This window comes from Saccostrea cucullata, unplaced genomic scaffold (genome assembly GCF_032062105.1).
Source record: "Saccostrea cucullata isolate Sc308-1 unplaced genomic scaffold, CSIRO_AGI_Scuc_v1 ctg2424, whole genome shotgun sequence".
NCBI lineage: Eukaryota > Metazoa > Mollusca > Bivalvia > Ostreida > Ostreidae > Saccostrea > Saccostrea cuccullata.
The window spans coordinates 27018-45559 of record NW_026921162.1 but is presented as its reverse complement, the minus strand read 5'-3'; the positions used below and the strand labels follow the sequence as shown (position 1 = coordinate 45559).

General features: G+C 33.1%; 1 protein-coding gene and 1 long non-coding RNA gene across 2 annotated transcripts; both read left to right on the top strand.

The window, feature by feature from the left end:
• Window positions 1–8148: 8148 nt before the first annotated feature.
• Window positions 8149–17952, top strand: LOC134259318 (perlucin-like protein). Its single transcript, XM_062741916.1, has 3 exons — window positions 8149–8304; window positions 17010–17218; window positions 17748–17952. The coding sequence occupies exons 1-3, from the start codon at window positions 8149–8151 to the stop codon at window positions 17776–17778; spliced, it is 396 nt and encodes a 131-aa protein (XP_062597900.1). The 3' UTR covers window positions 17779–17952.
• LOC134259319 (uncharacterized) lies at window positions 12392–16011 on the top strand. Its single transcript, XR_009990329.1, has 3 exons — window positions 12392–12500; window positions 15436–15533; window positions 15934–16011. It is a non-coding gene; the product is annotated as an uncharacterized LOC134259319 (long non-coding RNA).
• Window positions 17953–18542: the final 590 nt, after the last annotated feature.

The window sequence follows — 18542 nt, the reverse complement described above, 5'->3', positions numbered from 1 at the left end:
CTTCGTTTGTAAGGCTAATTATATAAATTGCATTCTAGAAGAACTTGGATTTAATTCTACAAGTGGTAATCCTACTTATACTCATACTTCTCTTTCTAAGGAAGAAATTCTTTAAAATCACCTGTCAGTTTTGAATACTTTTAATATTCCACAGAGCCAAAATGAATTTGAACTACCTTATATATATTGGATTCCGAAACTTCATAAGAATCCTTACAAACAAAGATACATTGCAGGTTCCAGTAAATGTTCAACCAAGCCTCTTTCGTTACTTCTCACGAAAAAATTGACAGTAGTGAAAAGAAAAAGTTCAAGAGTACTGTGCAACTATATACTCAAGAAGTGGTGTAAATCAGATGTGGATACTTAAAAATTCTAAAGAACTTTTGGACAATTTGAAATCACAAAACTTCACAAAATTCAACAGCTTAAAATCTTACGACTTTTCAACTTTATACACAACGATTCCCCCAAATTAAAATCCAGGCTTTTTGATATCATTGACAGCAGCTTCTTCAAGAAGCTCTTTTCAAGGCTGCTCTAGATGCAACATGTCTGGTCATATCTTTTGTCTTTAGCTCTGACACTGAGTCACACCTTCAGGAGTTTCTAGGACGTCCTCCTCTTCTTTTACCCTCTGGGTTCCAAGTCAGGGCCTGGCGTGTGATGCTGGATGATGACTTCCTTAATGTGTTCTAATTCAGCCCAACTTCCTGTTTTATTTGTATGTTCATTGGTTCCTGCCCTTCTCTTTTCCCATAGTTCTTCATTGGAGATCCTTTCAGGCCATTGAATGTTGAATATGCGCGTGAGAAAAGTGTTATAAAATGTCTGGATCTTCTGCAGGATAACTCTAGTCATCTTCCACGTCTCTGCACCATACAACAGGATGGACTTTACATTTTAGTTGAGGATCCGCAGTTTAGTGGTAATACGGATATTCTCTGGAGCCCAGATGTTCTTAACATGGTAAATGCAGTTCTTGTCTTGCCATTTCTTGACTTGATGTCGCGGTCTGTGCCACTCTGTCTATCCACCACACTCCCCAGGTAGATGAAGGACTCAACACCTTTGATGGGCTCACCACCAACTGTGACTGGTGCTTGGACAGTGGTGTTTGTCATCATCAGTTCCAACTTTACTTGGCACTTAAAAACATTGACCAGTAAGAAATCTGTTTAATGCCAAAATATAATACGTCACGGAACATAGGTTTATTCGGTCTCATATAAAGGATCGGTCTTTACATTTATGAACCCGCGGCCTTAGAATCAGCTCCTTACATTTCGATTCAAGAGCAAACATTATAATCATTGTCTCACGTCAGCGACTTCAAAAACTGTACAACTTAAGACTTATAAAGTAATCAAGAAAATTAATACTTAAATTTACATGTGTTACTCCCTTAAAACTTTGATATCCTATAGAGAAAGATTTGAGACTTTAATATACCTTGTAGGAAGAACTCTGTGATGCATTGCTTTTCAAGGCTGGATTTATCGGCAAAATGAAAAAAAAGAAATTTTGTCTTAAATCTATATCATTTGATTTACTACAGTTTAAAGTTTTGCTAAAACATATGAGTAAACCCGCCTCTAAAATAGTTTATTGTGATCAACTTCAATCAATTATCCAATTCACGAGACAATTCTGAATAAAGACTATTTGCATGTCACAGAAAAATGTATTGGAAATTGCAGAGGAGAAAATTAAAATAAGACTGCTGCAATTTGACTTTATTTTTTCGTCTATTTTGATAAAGCATATAAAAGATCAAATTGATCTTAAACTGATGGGTACATATACAATGTACAAATATTTACCGGTCAGGAGGGAATGTCACTCCTTCATGGTACCTGATCACACCTCTGATGTTTTGGAGGTTCATGTTTGCTCAGCTCCTATTTTGTATTGTCTTATGGACTTTGATATTGAATACTGTTCGTTATCTCCATATACTTCATGAGCATTAACTAGGCAGTAAAGGTAAGGTGCCAAATGGAAATATAGACAAATATTTTTTTAATCAAAAATGCATTCATAATCAGGATGTCAATTTTTTTTATTACATTATGTATATGGGATGATTGTAAATATGGTTAATAACTACATATTGAGGACGATTATATTTATGTTTAGATTTGTCATGTGTGCTTTTAGCACATTTACTCGCAGTATTGAGGGTACATATAAATTTCCCTAGTGCATGGGCTTAACCAAGTTAAAATTCCACGTTTAGTTTATAGAGATTCTCAACACGCATTGTAGTTTCTGAAAAGTTCTGCGATCCTTTTTAAATTATTCAATTCCAATGCTAAAATTATATTTGAATGATCGATGGCTGTACTATCAACGTCATAAATAATTGCTATAATTAAATTATTTTCATCAGGATCGCAGGATATATATGTATAAAAAAAATTTTAACGAGGCCAAGTCTTATTCGATTTTTAATTTCATGCAATCATGTGTGTAACAGCACACCTTTGAAAATTAACATTATTTGTAACTCCTACTGATCTGAAAATATGATTTTACAACAATTATTGGAAAAAGAACGTTGAAATGGCTCTAACAACATCCGCATTTTCGGATTTTGTAAGCAATGCATGACGCCGAAGAATGACGCAGGACTCGCTTGTATGTTCAAGACGTCCATGGATATTATACTAAAAACTGATGACATAACTTCCCAAGAAACATACTAGTAATCTAAAAAATTGCTATTTATGCCGAAAAAAAATTGTACGCACTGATAATTCATCAGCAAAGATATGTATTTATAGTGTAATATGGCAATTTTATAGGTATTTGGCTTCGAAAAAATAAACCTAGTAATTACTACCTAGACCAATCGAGATGGTGAACTTTTTTGAAATTTCACAATTTGCTGACTATTTACATTTACTTTCATTTACTTGAATGAAAAAGAAATCCCTAGGGCAGAAGTACAAAAAATATGGAAGAAATGTAATAATTTTGTGATTTTCCAACAAATTCCCATAGGGTCCAATAGTAAAGTTTGACAACATTTAAGATGACCCACTAAGAAATCGGGGTGGTAAACATTCGGTTTTTAAATCCTAAAAAAATTAATATAACAGTAAAAATTAATTATCAAAAAATTATCAAAATTCCTATGGCAGAAATTCTTGATATTCTTGATAGCATAGTTGGGTGAATATTGGGCTTTTTCCTGACTATCCAACATAAAATGAGCAAGCTTTTTTTCTTGTTATGGTGACTTCCAGCGTGTGTTTTATGCAATTATCATGGCCATCTTTCAACATTTAAAGCTTTCAAATGGATACCCAGTTCCATGCCTTCTGGGTAATATCTACCATATTTTACTTATTACGTTTTAGAAAAAAAAATAAATTTACATACAAAAGGGTCTACACAATTTTGCTAGAATATATTTAAGGAATCACTGTCTAGTTATTTTAGTATGCCAGAGCATAAGCCATTATTGACAATAGGAAACATGGGAGGCCCGTTATGCATAAAATATCCCATTTTTAAGCGCTAAGCGCGCATGCGCAAGCGATTACTAGGGTGTCTTCAGATTCCATGATGATTTGCATGATCTTTTTATCAACGACCTCTACCGGCCGTATATATGACTGCGTTCAGTACCATAGTTGCCAGTAAACTTACGCGTAGTTTAATGCTACATACTCAATCGTATTGTAAATTGTGAATTCTATTACAAATTATCACTTAGCATAAATATCTATAATACAAATTCTTTACGTGGCTGCTAGGCTAGCAAAATTCTTGTTCTAAATTCGTTTCTGTACTTAAATTCCACCTACCACTAAGATCTTGAACGCGCCCCTAACGCGCCCTCTATGATTAATGATATAATTATGTAAACAAATGGAGTTCTATAATACCAGTTCATTGGCTCCTATTGTTGACATTAATTATCTCCTTGGTGTAATATATATGGTACGTTCTTATTAAAAGTGATTATATTTTTGAAAATAAATATTGTATATTATGTTCGATTTCAAAATGATGAACTATATGACGCGGAGTGATATTTAAGCGCTAAGACAGCCTACGAAATACAGCGCCACTGAGCAAGTTATGTAACTCTACTGAGTCGTCTAAAAATATACAACTGGAAATCCCCGACCCTCTGTCGGCTACTTTATTGTGGGAGTTATCATAATAGGTGTAAATTAGTACAGTTGATATTAATTTTCGTATGTACGGAAATTTGGCGGATCTTATCTCTGAACAATATGGTGCATATCAATAAGTACTGGCAAACACCAATTATGTCACAAATCTTATTTCTGCGGTGTAATCCGAAAAAGTTAATACAGGTACCGAAAAAAACATTTAATGCGCATGTGTATTGAAAAGTTTAAATGAGTTTCTAAAAATCAAATTTGATCAAATCTGTTAGTAGTACATGTAAGATTCCATTAAAATAAATGTTTAACTAGGTTTTCTATATAGTCTTTATCTGTATTAAAATATTTTGATGCAGAAAATTCCTTTAGATTGAACGCTTGGGTGTTGTGGCTATTTCATTCTTGTCAGCATGTTTTACATAGTGAAGAAAAAAAACTGAAGCATTTTAAAGTAATTCCGCCAAAATGAGTCAATGGAAAATACTCACGAATTTTAATATGATATATTTTTATTTTTAAGTAGAAGAGTTTACTAGTAGTTAATTAAACATTTTTATTTTAAAAAGAAATATTGACAAATCAGCTTCAAATATTACACGAGAAAAATGGTCAAACGTTTTTAATTTTCGGTACAAATAAATTATAATTCATGTGCGTGAGAGTCAGAGATGAAGGATAAGAATGGTTTTTTTTATCAAAAAGACGAAATTTAATGAAATATCCTTATACCCAAAATTGATATTATAGCAATTTAATGAAAAAAAAAAAAGAAGTAAAGTCTTCGGGGATTTTTGTCACATGTTGATATCAAGATACTGCACGAATAGGGATTGGTATCACAATTAATGAGAAATATTGAAAAAAAAAGTATTGTGTTATTCAACTGTAGCATATTCAATACAAAATTTAAACGTTCAATTTCTATTCATTATTTGTATACGCAGTAACTTTTATTGATTGCATGTATATATTACAAGTTGCCATGCTAGGAATTTTTTTTAACTGTTTATAATATATAAAAATTATAACTTTATAAATATCTATGACTAAATATAAACAGTTCAAACAAAATTTTAAGGCATTTTAAAAATCCTTTCTTCATAATCCTTATTCTATTTTATCATTAAGGATGTTTTAAATGGAACAAATTAAAAATAATATCTCATTTCTCCCCGTGCACTTTCAAATACAACAGCCAATAGATCGATTACCTATGCGGCCGATAATAACAAAGGCAGACACGGTCGCCGACCGTCAATTTTGAATTTTAGTAAGTACGAATAATATTTTTTAGAGTAGAATGATTTATTGTTCAAAATTTCACTAGAAGGTTTTCAGCAACATCTTAGGTATTAAAAATTTGTCCCCCCCCCCAAAAAAAAAAAAAAAAAACCCGCAGCTTTCCAGCTAATGTAGAGCTATATACATAATCTGAATGAGATGAGTCAGAAGAAAAAAAATCGTACTGTAACATTGATATAAATTTAATTTTATCGCAGAAACCTGGACCCACAATGCAACACAAGTAATCTTGTTGTCCGGACGGGTAACTGTGTTACTGCCCTATGGTGTGACAAACAAAGAAAAGTTATAAAAGTAACTCACTTGCGTTAAAAAATTACACAGAGAAAGTAAATTAGATTATCTTTGTTAATTTTTTTTGCATATTTAAAATCGTTGTTATTGTAATACAACTTACATTCGATGTTATTTAATGTAACAGTCAAGTCAGTCAAGAGCTGGGTTAATTTCAATTAAACAACTGATTTTGCCCCCCCCCCCCCCTTACAGCTGCACCGTCAAAATATTACATGTACCTAATCCAATGCGATTAGGGAATTTAAATTCTGATGAATTTCAAATTAAAACAATGCTTAGCGCTTCCCAGTACTCTCAGTACTTTGATTCACACTATCGTTGAAGTCCCTTGCATGCAATACTAAACATTGAATCCTTATATTTCCTTTTCATTGTAAAATAAAATTGTAGATTTAAATTTTTTTTTAAAAAAGGAAGACATCGATTTAAATAACACGAGGATTCCAATGCCAATTTCAATAGTACTAGTCCTCGCCCACTGATGCCAAACACAAAGGCAGCTGCGCGTGATTTATATGCATATTTGGCCTCCCTAGTGTCAGACACAAAGACAGATTCACATGAGATTTGCATGATATTTGGCCGCTCCTTACCTATCGACCTGCTTAATTTACATTTCAGTAGAATTATTAAGAAATCAACTCTGCTAACTTTCAAAGTGTTATCACAGAGAAAAAAATTAGAAAAGGAAATAATTATATCTAGTTATACCTTTCCACTGTATAAATGAGACCTCATAACAAATTGTTATTCAGATTTGAAAAAAAAGAAAAGTTTTTTCATACTTGTACATGCCCGTTAATAAGTGTAAGATTTTAATCTTTCCAGAGAAATGATTTAAATGCCGCCTTAGCATACCCACGTAGCAATCGTAAAAAATAAGTGTAAATGAAGAATCTTGTGTGTGAAAGGATTAAATCGTGAGTTAATTCTGTAGGATAGCTCCTGTAACGTACGAGTCAGTGTATGTTGTCAGCAAACACTGTAGCAATATCAATAGCTGAAGCTATCTTATCTACAAAATGTATTCTATATTCTACACCACACCTCTGCCTGATAAAAATCAAATAGTGAACAATAGAAGATTTATCTCTCCTGTACAAATATAAACTTCTGTCTGAGCAACGACATTCTCTGTAGTAAACACAATTTATTACTTTTTACCCGTGAAATACTGTAATTTATTCATTAAATAAAAATGATATCCTGTCACACTGTGAAAGGATATCAAATTGATATCCTGTCACAGTGTGACGTTTATCAGAAGTGCGGAAAAACTCTCGATTCCCCTTCCCATAACGAAGATTGCTGTAAAGAAAATCTCCCTTGACCTAATATAAGATAGATGGAAATAAAAAAACCATTCTGACAACGAATAAAACTGTCAAAATTACCAAACACATGTTGCTAAATCCATGTTTACAGTGTTTTCACTTCACATAGCTATGACGTCTCAACCGCTCAACTATGACGTCACGAATCTATGACTGTATTACAAAAATACAGAGAGAAAGGAAAAATCAAAGAATTTTTTTTCAAATGTAATAAACAGAAAATTCAATGTTTTGTAGTTGAATATAGAATTTATTTCACTCGTGAGACAGGATTTTTTTTTTTTTTTATTTTCACTCGTGCTTCTCACTCGTGAAAATATCAAAAATCGTGTCCCACTCGTGAAATAAATTCCATATTCAACTACAAAACATTGAATATCCTCTATTTATTCAACAATAAATACTCTACCATGACTATAATCAACACTTCCAAGACTGCACCTTTGTTGTATACACGATTTGTTGTACACCCATGTCTGTACTTTTGCCTGAAAAATAGCATCGAAAACACTACCAATCAAGTTTACACTTTCTTTTACTTTTGCGTTAATAATATTTCTCTCCATATATACATATCAGGCAAGAGAAAGTATGTTTAAGATAGTTCAATAGCATTTATTGAATTGAGTATTACAGTCATATTTTCAAATGTTAAGTTTACAATTACAGATCAGACTTTTACAATGTGAAAACATTTGAACTATGCTTTTAAATTCACGCTTTAGTTTCTCAATGAACTTTTCATCTTCTTGAAAGGTAAAAAGGATTATTTTGCATCACTTCCTTAAATCAACAGATAAACATAAACCGAAACTACATGTTATGATGGGAACTTAGAACAAAGACGAAAAGGCATAACATTTAAGGATAGATGGTGAGACAGATATTATATTTTTTTTGGGTTTCCCACAACAAAACATGGATACTCCCATTTCACTATATATATATGGGAGGCAGGGGTATCTTTAAGTGAGCTCATTGCTCACAGAACCTTTTGGTAATAAGTAATCCTGGGTTTACTCAGGTGACCTAAAAAGGAGGATTGAGAAGCACATTCCTTGTCTAACACCATGAATCATATACGACTTACATGTATCAGTTATATTGCAGAGGGGTACTGGATAGGACTATCAGACATTGTTTTGAGGGGGAGTGGGTATGGACATCCACCCAGAACACGGCATCATTTCAGGACTGGTCACCGAACTAACCGGACAACTACCAGAGTCATCAGGACTGTGCCATGTACTTTAAGCCGTATAATTTCCATTGGAACGACCATTACTGTACCGCTAAGGCTGGATTCATCTGCGAAATGAAGTAAGATGAATAAATTGTCATATTAAAATTTTGCAATCTGTAAGAAATTTAGAATTATCTATATCACTCAGAAGCCACAGAGCTAATTAGTCTAAATATCTGATATTGCTGATTTTATGTCATTTTGTTTTTCTGTATAAAATTCACCTGGCTTAGTATTTTTTTTCTTAAGTTTATATAACACTTTTACCAAGGTAACATTTCTGAAACATTCACTGAGTGTTATTTGTCTATATTTGGTTTTTATTTAAATGTTTATAATATTTTCTACGTCTATTTCATTTTCTAGTTCCTAGGAGAAAAAATTTCTTAGAGTTATCCTCTTTTCTAAACTTGTGATATGATTTCATATCTCTTCCAAAAAAAATTGCTTGTATCATCTGTCCTTAACATGCAAACTTATCAATTAAATTATTAAAATTCTCAATATCTTAATTTTCAATTATGTTTTTTTTCGAAGCTTGGAAATCATTGCACATAGTTTGAAACTGTTTTGGGACTAGGTGATCTCAAAGCTATTCTTATCATGCCTTATGTTTTGTCAAATTACAAAATTACGGAGAAAAAACCACTTTATAACCAAATCGGTTCTCAAATACCCCAAAAACCCATTTTACCTTATCTTTCAAAATATGCATTGTATGGAATTTTTGCAAATCTAAAAATAAAGATTTTAAATTTTACACAGAGAATTTCTTGACAGCTAAGGAGTGTGAATAGGAGATAGTTTTACCTGACTCTCCAAGGTAAGGGAGAGAAAGATTCGACCTTGTAGATGACTTCCAATCTTTAATTCAGCATGCAAATTATCGTCACTTAAAGTTTACAAAATGATTCACCGTCCCATCCTTTACATCTACCATATTTGACTTATTATTCACGTTTTGGAATACAATCTACAATAAATACTGGTGCACAGTGTATCAAGCATCAAGTTTTACCTTTTCCAATATTGATGAGATTTTTTGACAAATTGTCATACAAATTTGAAATAAAATGCTTGTTGCTCTTTATACATGCCAGTCAATTATTGTTAGACATATACATTGTTTCAAACTATGAATTTATGCTTTCTGTCTTCTACAGAGCAGGGCTACTTATGGGAAGAGAAAAAAAAACATCATTTTATAGCAATTTTCCACTGAAATTTAAATACAATGAGATAATAAATGGTAAACAGTGTCTTTCGTTTATGCCTACGTGATCAAAGATTTGGGATACATAAGGTTTTAGGGCTGGGACGACACAACTTTTCCTATATAAATATGTATCTCGATATTTGAGCCACTATACGATATGTATCACAATATGTTTGGTTAATATAAAATCTTTTTTTGCATTGATTGATTGATTGTATATTGTTTAACGTCCCTCTCGAGAATTTTTCACTCATATGGAGACGTCACCGTATGCCGGTGAAGGGCTTCAAATTTTGACCTGTACTCGGCACTCAGGGCCATTGAGCAGTGAGGGATCTTTATCGTGCCAACGCCTGCCGCTGACACGGGGCCTCGGTTTTTAAGGTCTCATCCGAAGGACCCGCAACTTTCACTTCAAAGTGCCGAGCGCATGGCGAAGGAACAGTTGCTACCAATTTTAACGACTAGGTCAGTCGCGGCCGAGTTTTTGCATTGAAATAAACAAATTATTCTATGCAAATAAGAGTATTTTTTCTCAAATAGTTGTTTATTTGTTGTAAAGCAGAAATATTATACTCAAGTGGTGTTTTTTATCATTTATTTCATATCAATATTTATATTAAGTTTATTTTATATATTAAACCCCAAATGTTAAATAAACTGAGAAAAACAGAAGTAAGATTTTTTGGGCGATATTTAGATATTTCTTCAAATGTATCGATATGCATATCGTCCTCACAGATATCACGATATATCGATATCTCGATATCCCAGCCCTTATAGGTTTTGTCGTGTACGCCCGTCTGTCTGTGTTTCTGTTTGCCTGTCTGTTTATCCACAAAAAACTTTAACTTTAACCTTGTCCATATCATTTTGTCTAGTAGAGTTATGACATTCATATTGCACATATGTATTCCATACGACAGGACCTTTGTTTGGGTACCGCCAAATGTGAAATTTTGACCTTAGAGTTTGACACACTTTTACACAAAAACCCAAATTTTTACATTGGTCATAGCTTTCGAACGGTATATACTAACACTTTCATAGTTCACAAATTTATTTTTTGTGACAAGACCTCGTATTTGATTCCAAGAACTTTTACATTTTGACCTTGGAGATTCACGTACTTTAAAAATTTAAACCACGGTCATAACTTTTGAACGATTAAGGCTATGGCTTCTTACTTTAAACATGTACATTTATACATAAACCTTGTGATACGACTTTTCTATAAACACTCACAGCTTTGACCCTTTGGCTCTTTCCTTTCAACTTAGTCATAACTTTTGAGCAGGTGGTACTAGGGCGTCATATTTCATAATTGTATCTCTTTGGGTACCATCTTATTAATGTTGCATTTAAGAAAAGTTAAATCTGCGCTTTGTTGTCAAACAGGCATATTAATGTTTTACAGGCACGGCTTGTTCAGAGAATATCATATATTGATTGTTAGTACGCGGGTTTTGTATTTTTTTTTCTGCAGCAACTGCGACATTCGCAAGTGAGTTAAGGCTACGTACGGATATTTCTATGAAAAATTCTAATTAAACCCCATAAGGGCTACACCTAGGTATTCCCGAACAAACAACTAAAGAAAACATTTTAATATTTTGGTGGGATTAGAAAAAAAAAACAAATGGTGTGTTAGCTAATATGTAAAAAAAATAATTGTTTTTTGGAGCATTATACTCGTATAATCATGTTAGCCAAACGAAGGATATGGAGATAACGAACATTATTCAATCTCAAAGTCTATAAAACAATACAAAATAAAAACAGAGCAAACACGGACCTTTGTAACATCTGAGGTGGGATCAGGTACCATGGAGGAATGAGCATCCCCTGCTGACCGGTCACACCCGCCGTGTGCTCCTTGTCATGATCAGGAAATAACGGGAAAAATCCGTCGTCAATTCGATGTATAAATAACTACAAATGGACTAACAATTGGATTTGAAAAACGTCAGTCAGCATTTGACTCAATAATAAATTGTATTTGCTGACAAGATTATTGTATCGACCATAGAACTTACTAAATGATCTCTTGGTCAAAAGCTCTTGATATTCTTGTTTCATCAACTTGCTTGTCAATAATTTACCTCGTTTTAGAAATTGTTCATACGAAAAGTATGCTCTTGCGTATCGAATCAACTGAGATATACGAATACGTATATACTTCGTATGCAGGTGATGAAGGTATATTACTGCATAAGTAAGGGAAGTTGATGATAGAAAAGTTAAGGTTATCACGTTTATCATACAGCAGGGTTGTTAGATTACCATTAGTGTCTTTTTCAAGTAAAATATCCAAGTATGAAGCAGACGTGTCGGGCTCTGTGGTATCTTATCTCAAGCTTACAAGCAAGACCACAGCAAGTGTTTTCATCTTTTCACGCATAAGCTTTTGCATAAATTCTGCTTCATATAAATATATATAAAAATAAGTGCTAATAACGAATTGCATTTTGTACCCATGGGGATTCCAATAGATTGTAGAATACCTGGTCTCCAAAAAACCTCATAGATATTCTCAATCAGAAACTCAAGCATCTTCTTTATGTTAACTATAGAGTACTTATGTGTGCAATCAGAATCTGTTTTAACAAAATAATTTTGCAAATGACCTATGACCAGTAAATTTACGAGTTCCATTTCTATTGAAGGAGCAGATGTCAGTGATATAAAAAAGCCTGGATTTTAATTTGTCGTGGGATATTGTTGTGTAAAAAGTTGAAAAGTCGAAAGTTTTTAAGAATCCTAAAACAATCTTAGGCTCTCTTATTGTCAACTTTCTATCATACAGTCTAAGATAAAATAATCTCATCCTTTAAGTGTGTCATGGTCTGAAGTGACCATAATATATAATATTGCTCTGATAAGAACTTAGGAGTTACCTTAATACACAAAAAAAATGAATCTTATTTTGTCAATTGCATTCGTTTTTGTTTGCTTTGCAAATGGTAAGTTAAAAATATTTTACACCTTTACTTGCCTGTATATAGCATAGCTATCATAGTTAATTTCAATCTGTATTGCTGGGATTAAAAAGGGTATACCTAAAAGAATTTTGTATGGTTCTTATCATAAATTAATTCATCCATGTGCGAATCTATAGAATATGCAGGCGAATCTTCAGTAAAATGTTTATTGGTTGTCAACTTAATCTCTAAATTGACAGTTAACAGCAAATTGGTGATGCAATATTTATCAGTATTTTTGATTTTGACTGTTTGACTTTTACAACACTTCACCACACCATAAAAATTTTGACTTAAGCTTAAGATGTTTCATGATCCCGGGGCCAAAACTATAAAACTAATCCCATTCTCGAGCTTTTGTAATATGCTGACTAGAGTTAATAAATGTGCCTAGAAAATTAACAAAAAACGACTTTAAACCGCCTGGAAAGTACACAACACTCAGACTGTTAATGTAGAAGGAAGAGTCATACAATATGAACCTACCGAATGTAAAGGAAAAGGGATCAACCAATACCACTCACAAGTATAAGTTTTTAATGTTTGAATTTATTTTGTATTCTATTTTTCCTGCCCCCGCAATCGAAGATTCGGGGAGCTAGTAAATAGTTTTTGCCCTATCCTTCTGTCTCTCTACAGTCCCTGAAACGTTCTACTTTCCCATTTTTCCGTTCGCTCACCGTTCGTTCACCGTTCGTTCAGCGTTCGTTCACCGTTCGTTCAGCGTGCGTTCAGCGTGCGTTCACCGTTCGCTCTTCGTTCACAGTATTGCGTTCACCGTTCACCGTGCGCTTGCGTTCACCGTTCACAAAACGTTCACCGTTCGCTCTTCGTTCCGTTTACTTTGCGTTCACCTTGCGTTCACCGTTCACTTTCCGTTCAGTCTTCATTGTCATTCGGAACTCCGAAGTGAAAAGACTTATCTTTTTGATGGTAAGGATTTACATGTTCTTTAATTAAATAACTTAGATATAACTTAGATATCGTGTTAGAAGAATAATTATTTCATTGCAAAAATTATCTATATATTAATATTTCTATTATTATAACTCAGTTGTTACTTATTTCATGAATATTCTCTGGAAAAATAATTAATACATTAAGTATCCACATGTATGTAGAACGATGCTAAAAAAAATATCTTTAAAAAAGGGCAATGTACAAATGTTTCACGCACAGCATCAATGTGATGTAATTTTAAAGAGGTTAAATTATTAATGGATGTATAATGAGAAATAAGTCTTTTACAGAACAAGAATAAATAAAAAAAAAACTAAATAAAAAAAACTATTTCTCGAGTACCACGTATTTAAACGACATGTAGGTTTGAGAATTATGAACAGTACTGCAAATATGCAGTTAACTAAATATCTTTAGAGATAATTAAATTAATGGTGTGGTTTTAAATTTTAGAAACTATTTGAAATAGTCTATTTTTAGAGAAGGAAAATTCCTTCCTTCACTGTACCTACACATATGTTTAAAAATATGTTTTTTGCCATTCTGTATAATTAAGACCCCCCCCCCTGCTGCCCTTTCTCCCGAAATAAAATTCTTATTTAAAATTTTACAGTAAATTTCAATTCATATTTAATTTTTTATTGTAACACAAGAAAACCAGTCTAAAAAACCAACATCAAACAGTCATTAAACAATAGAATTTTAGTATAAACTTGTGCCGACAGTAGTATTTTAAATTGGCAGGGAATGTGTTTCACATCAATTTAAAACTTAATCCTTCCAAGTATATTTTCGAATTATTTTTTTTTTCTGCAGGAATGCAAAAATTAAATCTAGAAATGATAGGGAAAAATATTAAAACTTCTTGGAATATTAAGTGACTCTTTGCCTTCGGCATATTTGTTGATCTATTGTTTATTTATATTCATTAATGACATTTAAATTATAGAATTAAAGAATGATTTCAATGCAAGGAAAAGACCAAAGGCATTCCGGATAAATCGTTCATCTTGCGTTCACCGTTCGTTCACCGTTCACTTTGCGCTCGCGTTCGCGCTCCGTTCACGTTCTGCGTTCACTCACCGTTCACCGTTCACACTTCGTTCACCAAGTTGCGTTCACCGTTCACACATCGTTCACTCACCGTTCGCTCTGCTTTTGTTCAGCGTTCGTTCACCGTTCAGGTGGGAAAGTAGAACGTTTCAGGGACTGTAGCTATTTGTCTGTTTGACCGCAAAAACTTTAACATTATAACCATAGCGATCAATTGGTTGGACCTATGGCATTTTATATTTCACATTTCTTTTGACTAGACCATTCTTTGGGTACCAACAAATTTCACGTCCTGATCTTGAACTTTGACCGCATTTTTCACAAAATTAACCTCAGTCATAACTTGTCAACAGATGTGGCGAGAGCTTTCATGTTTCAGGTGTTATAATTATTATTATCATTATAGATTTTCCAAGGGTATAAATATATCCGTTCTCTTGACTTTGACCCTTTTTAATAAAAACTTTGCCCTAAGTAATAACTTATAAAGAGTTAGCACTAGGACTAGGGCTTTCAAATTTTATAGTGATATTTCTTGTGACATGAACTTCCTTTGGATATCAACTATGCTTGCCTTTGACCCTTACCTTGGATTTTAATTTACTTTGAAAATATTTAATCTTCAAACAGTTGATGCCAGAGCTTTCATAATTTGCAAGTTTATTTCTTAGGATAAGATCTTCCTTATATTCATTGAGACAAGTATTCTCTTTGGGTAACACTATTCTCATTTTTTGATTTTGACCTTTGACTAGAATATGAGACCTTCAACCTTTGCCAAACAGTTTCATACAGGGAATCGGTGTTTTACAATCAAGTTAATTCATTTTATTTTGTTTAAATATCAATCTATTTATTTGAATTCTTATGTTTGTCAACAAATGTTATTAGTTGGATTTTTCAGTAGTATGGTCGGATGACTGTCCTCCTCACTGGATTAAGCACGGATTTTCTTGTTACCTGTTCATTAAAGATGTTCCCGAGGACTTCATCGAAGCCGGGGTATATACTTGAGTCAATTAATTTACTCAGTTGTTCAAAAAGAAAAAAAAAGTCGTAGTTTTTATTATATATATATTTTATATATTAAAAAATACAACTATGTACATGTATTACTCTGATAAACATTTTTGGTGTAACGCGACACAAAACAAAACGTTTATATAAGAAAAAGTACAATAAGACTCAATGCACTTATTTCGACATTTAGAAGTTAGTTTTTGATAAATGTTTCTTCCCAGTTCTACTTCTCTAAAATTCAATTGCGATTATCATTACTGTTTCTCCGCAAAAAATCTAAATTTTCAGTGTCATACTACTTATCCACGATCAGATCTGAAATGTATTTATTTTCATTTTTTTTCTTTGTTTTATGTGCTTGTATAATGCAAGAAAATTTCAGTCATTTTGTCAAAGGTGTGGATCCAAGTTGGTGGAAATTGAGACAGTTGACGAAAACAACTTTCTCCGCTCACATATCCAAATCCACAAGGCGAGTTTTTTTATTTAGCTAACATAAAAAGAACAAAAAGAGTGAGGGGTATACAAATTTTTATACCCCCCACTCTGAGGCGGAAGGGTATATCGGAGTCGGTATGTCCATCCGTCCGTCCGCCTGTCCTACTGTCACGCTTCGATTCGGGGTGCCATCTCTTATTCGCAACTCCTCATATACCATTGAATGAATTTGATGAGACTTTCAAAGAATCTTTATTACACAATGCCATTGTGCATCTGCTATTTTATTTTTAGATCCGCTACATATTTTGGGTTTCACATAGCAAAACATGCATACTGTCACTAATTCATATGGTGGTAGGGGTATAATTACTCATTGCTCACAGTACCTCTAGTATAATTATGTATATTTCTATTTATGATGTGATGGTAAAAAGTAATTCAAAAGCATCCATCTCAAGGAATATAAATTGTAGTGTGATATATCTCAGTTTATTCGATAAGCAAAGAGTATGATCTACATATAAACATTTTCTAAAACGAGGTAAACTACTGACAAACATGTTGATAAAACAAGAATACGTATAATATCAGAGGTCTTGTTAAAAGGAACCATTTTCGTAAGTGATCGATACAATGGCCTTTTCAGCAAATACAATTTATTATTTCGTCAAATGCTGACTTACTTTTTTCATAGTTATTGTAAGTCCATTATTTACACACTGAATTGTCGACGGGGCAGGCGGTGGGTGTGACCGCGGTCGGCAGGGGATACTCACTCTTCCATAGCACCTGATCCCACCTCTGTTGTTTTGGACCTCCCTGTTTGCTATGTTCCAATTTTGTTTTATAAAGCTTGAATTTGTTTGTTCTCTAAGACGGAAAGGCATCCGGAATTTTGGGGAAGGGTGGAGAGGGAGATAATGAGATATTTAAATAGAAAAGGAGGATGGAGAAGTGCAACCCTTGTCTACCACTATGAATCATATACGACTTACATGCATCAGATCTATTGCAGAGGGGTACTGGATAGGATTATCAGACATTGTCTTTGAGGGAGAGTGGGTATGGACTTCCACCCAGACTACGGCATCATTTAAGGACTGGTCACCAAATCAGCCCGACAACTACCAGAGTCATCAGGACTGTGCCATGTTCTTTACGCCGGATAATTTTCATTGGAACGATCATTTCTGTACAGTTAAGGCGGGATTTATATGCGAAATGGAGTAAGACGAATATATAGACTTTATATTATCCTTATTGTTTTTTAACCAAAAACTCTATTTTGAAATTATTGTTCTCTATCTTCTAAAATATCTTGCATACCTGGTATGTATGTAAATTAACCCCCCCCCTCCCCTCCCATTCCGGAAAAAAACAACAATTTCCCTAATGTTCATTTTCACCACAGTTAAACAACATTTATCAATCCCCACCTCGGGCCTTATATATTGACAGAAAAAAAAACTGTTCAACAAAAGTCACGTAGTGTGGGAATTATCCAAAGTATTAACAAGGTTTTAAGTAAGCATTACCATCTGGACTTCTCTATATCACTTTGTCTGCTTGAACCCAAAAACATCCATCTAATTAAAATACACGATTATTTAAATTCTTCTCCGAATTAGTCTTTTGTCACAATTTTTCATAAATAATCATTAACAAAAGAAAAAGATATATTAAACTTGTATTAAGCTATTATTTTTTTTTTTAAATTTTAACAAAATTGTAATTTTGTATATCTCTTTGTTTCAGGGCAGGTGAACCAATTGATATTGTAGGATAAGACGAGGAAAATTATTCAAAATTAAACAAGGAACATAAAGTAGCATGTTTGTTAAAATACATAGAACAGAACTGCATCTTCTTTCATCAGTGCCTGTGCTTTAAGAATTTTACTAATAAAAATGAATGTTAGAAATTCGCATCGATTTTTTTTTCACGGCTAAAATCAATTGTTGTACGTATCATTGTTGTTCCGACTGCTGTTTCCAGATGCAGTGGTTTCCTTTTACGTTTATTTTTTAAAGTATTCAAATTGCTAATAAGAGTAAACCGGCATAATACATATCTTCTGAGCAATGTGAGTGCCGTGACAGAGCTGAAATCTTGGTGTAGGCCTATACATTGCACATTGTACACTTTACTCAGAGCAATGTTAGTAACCTGACAGTCTGTGTACCAATTATACACCGTTCTAAACAGAAATAATTTGGAATTCATATAAAGCAGAAGTTTTCAACAACTTATAAATTAGAGATAGAATTAAAATTGTTGTTGTGACCTTAAACTTGATATTAAGATATATATCAACGACATATTACAACTGTATAGAATTGATTAACAATAATTATTTCCAGTCATATGTCGAATAGAGATATTCCAGTGAACTTTTGAAATAAAGTCTAACACATCTGTTTCATATTCGATATATTACCAGAAGGTTGCCTATGTAGCAATATACTCTTATCGCCTGCTTACAGAGTACATATTTCTTTAAGGACAGATGGTACAAACAAATTTTATCTTTGTAGGAGACTTAATATCATA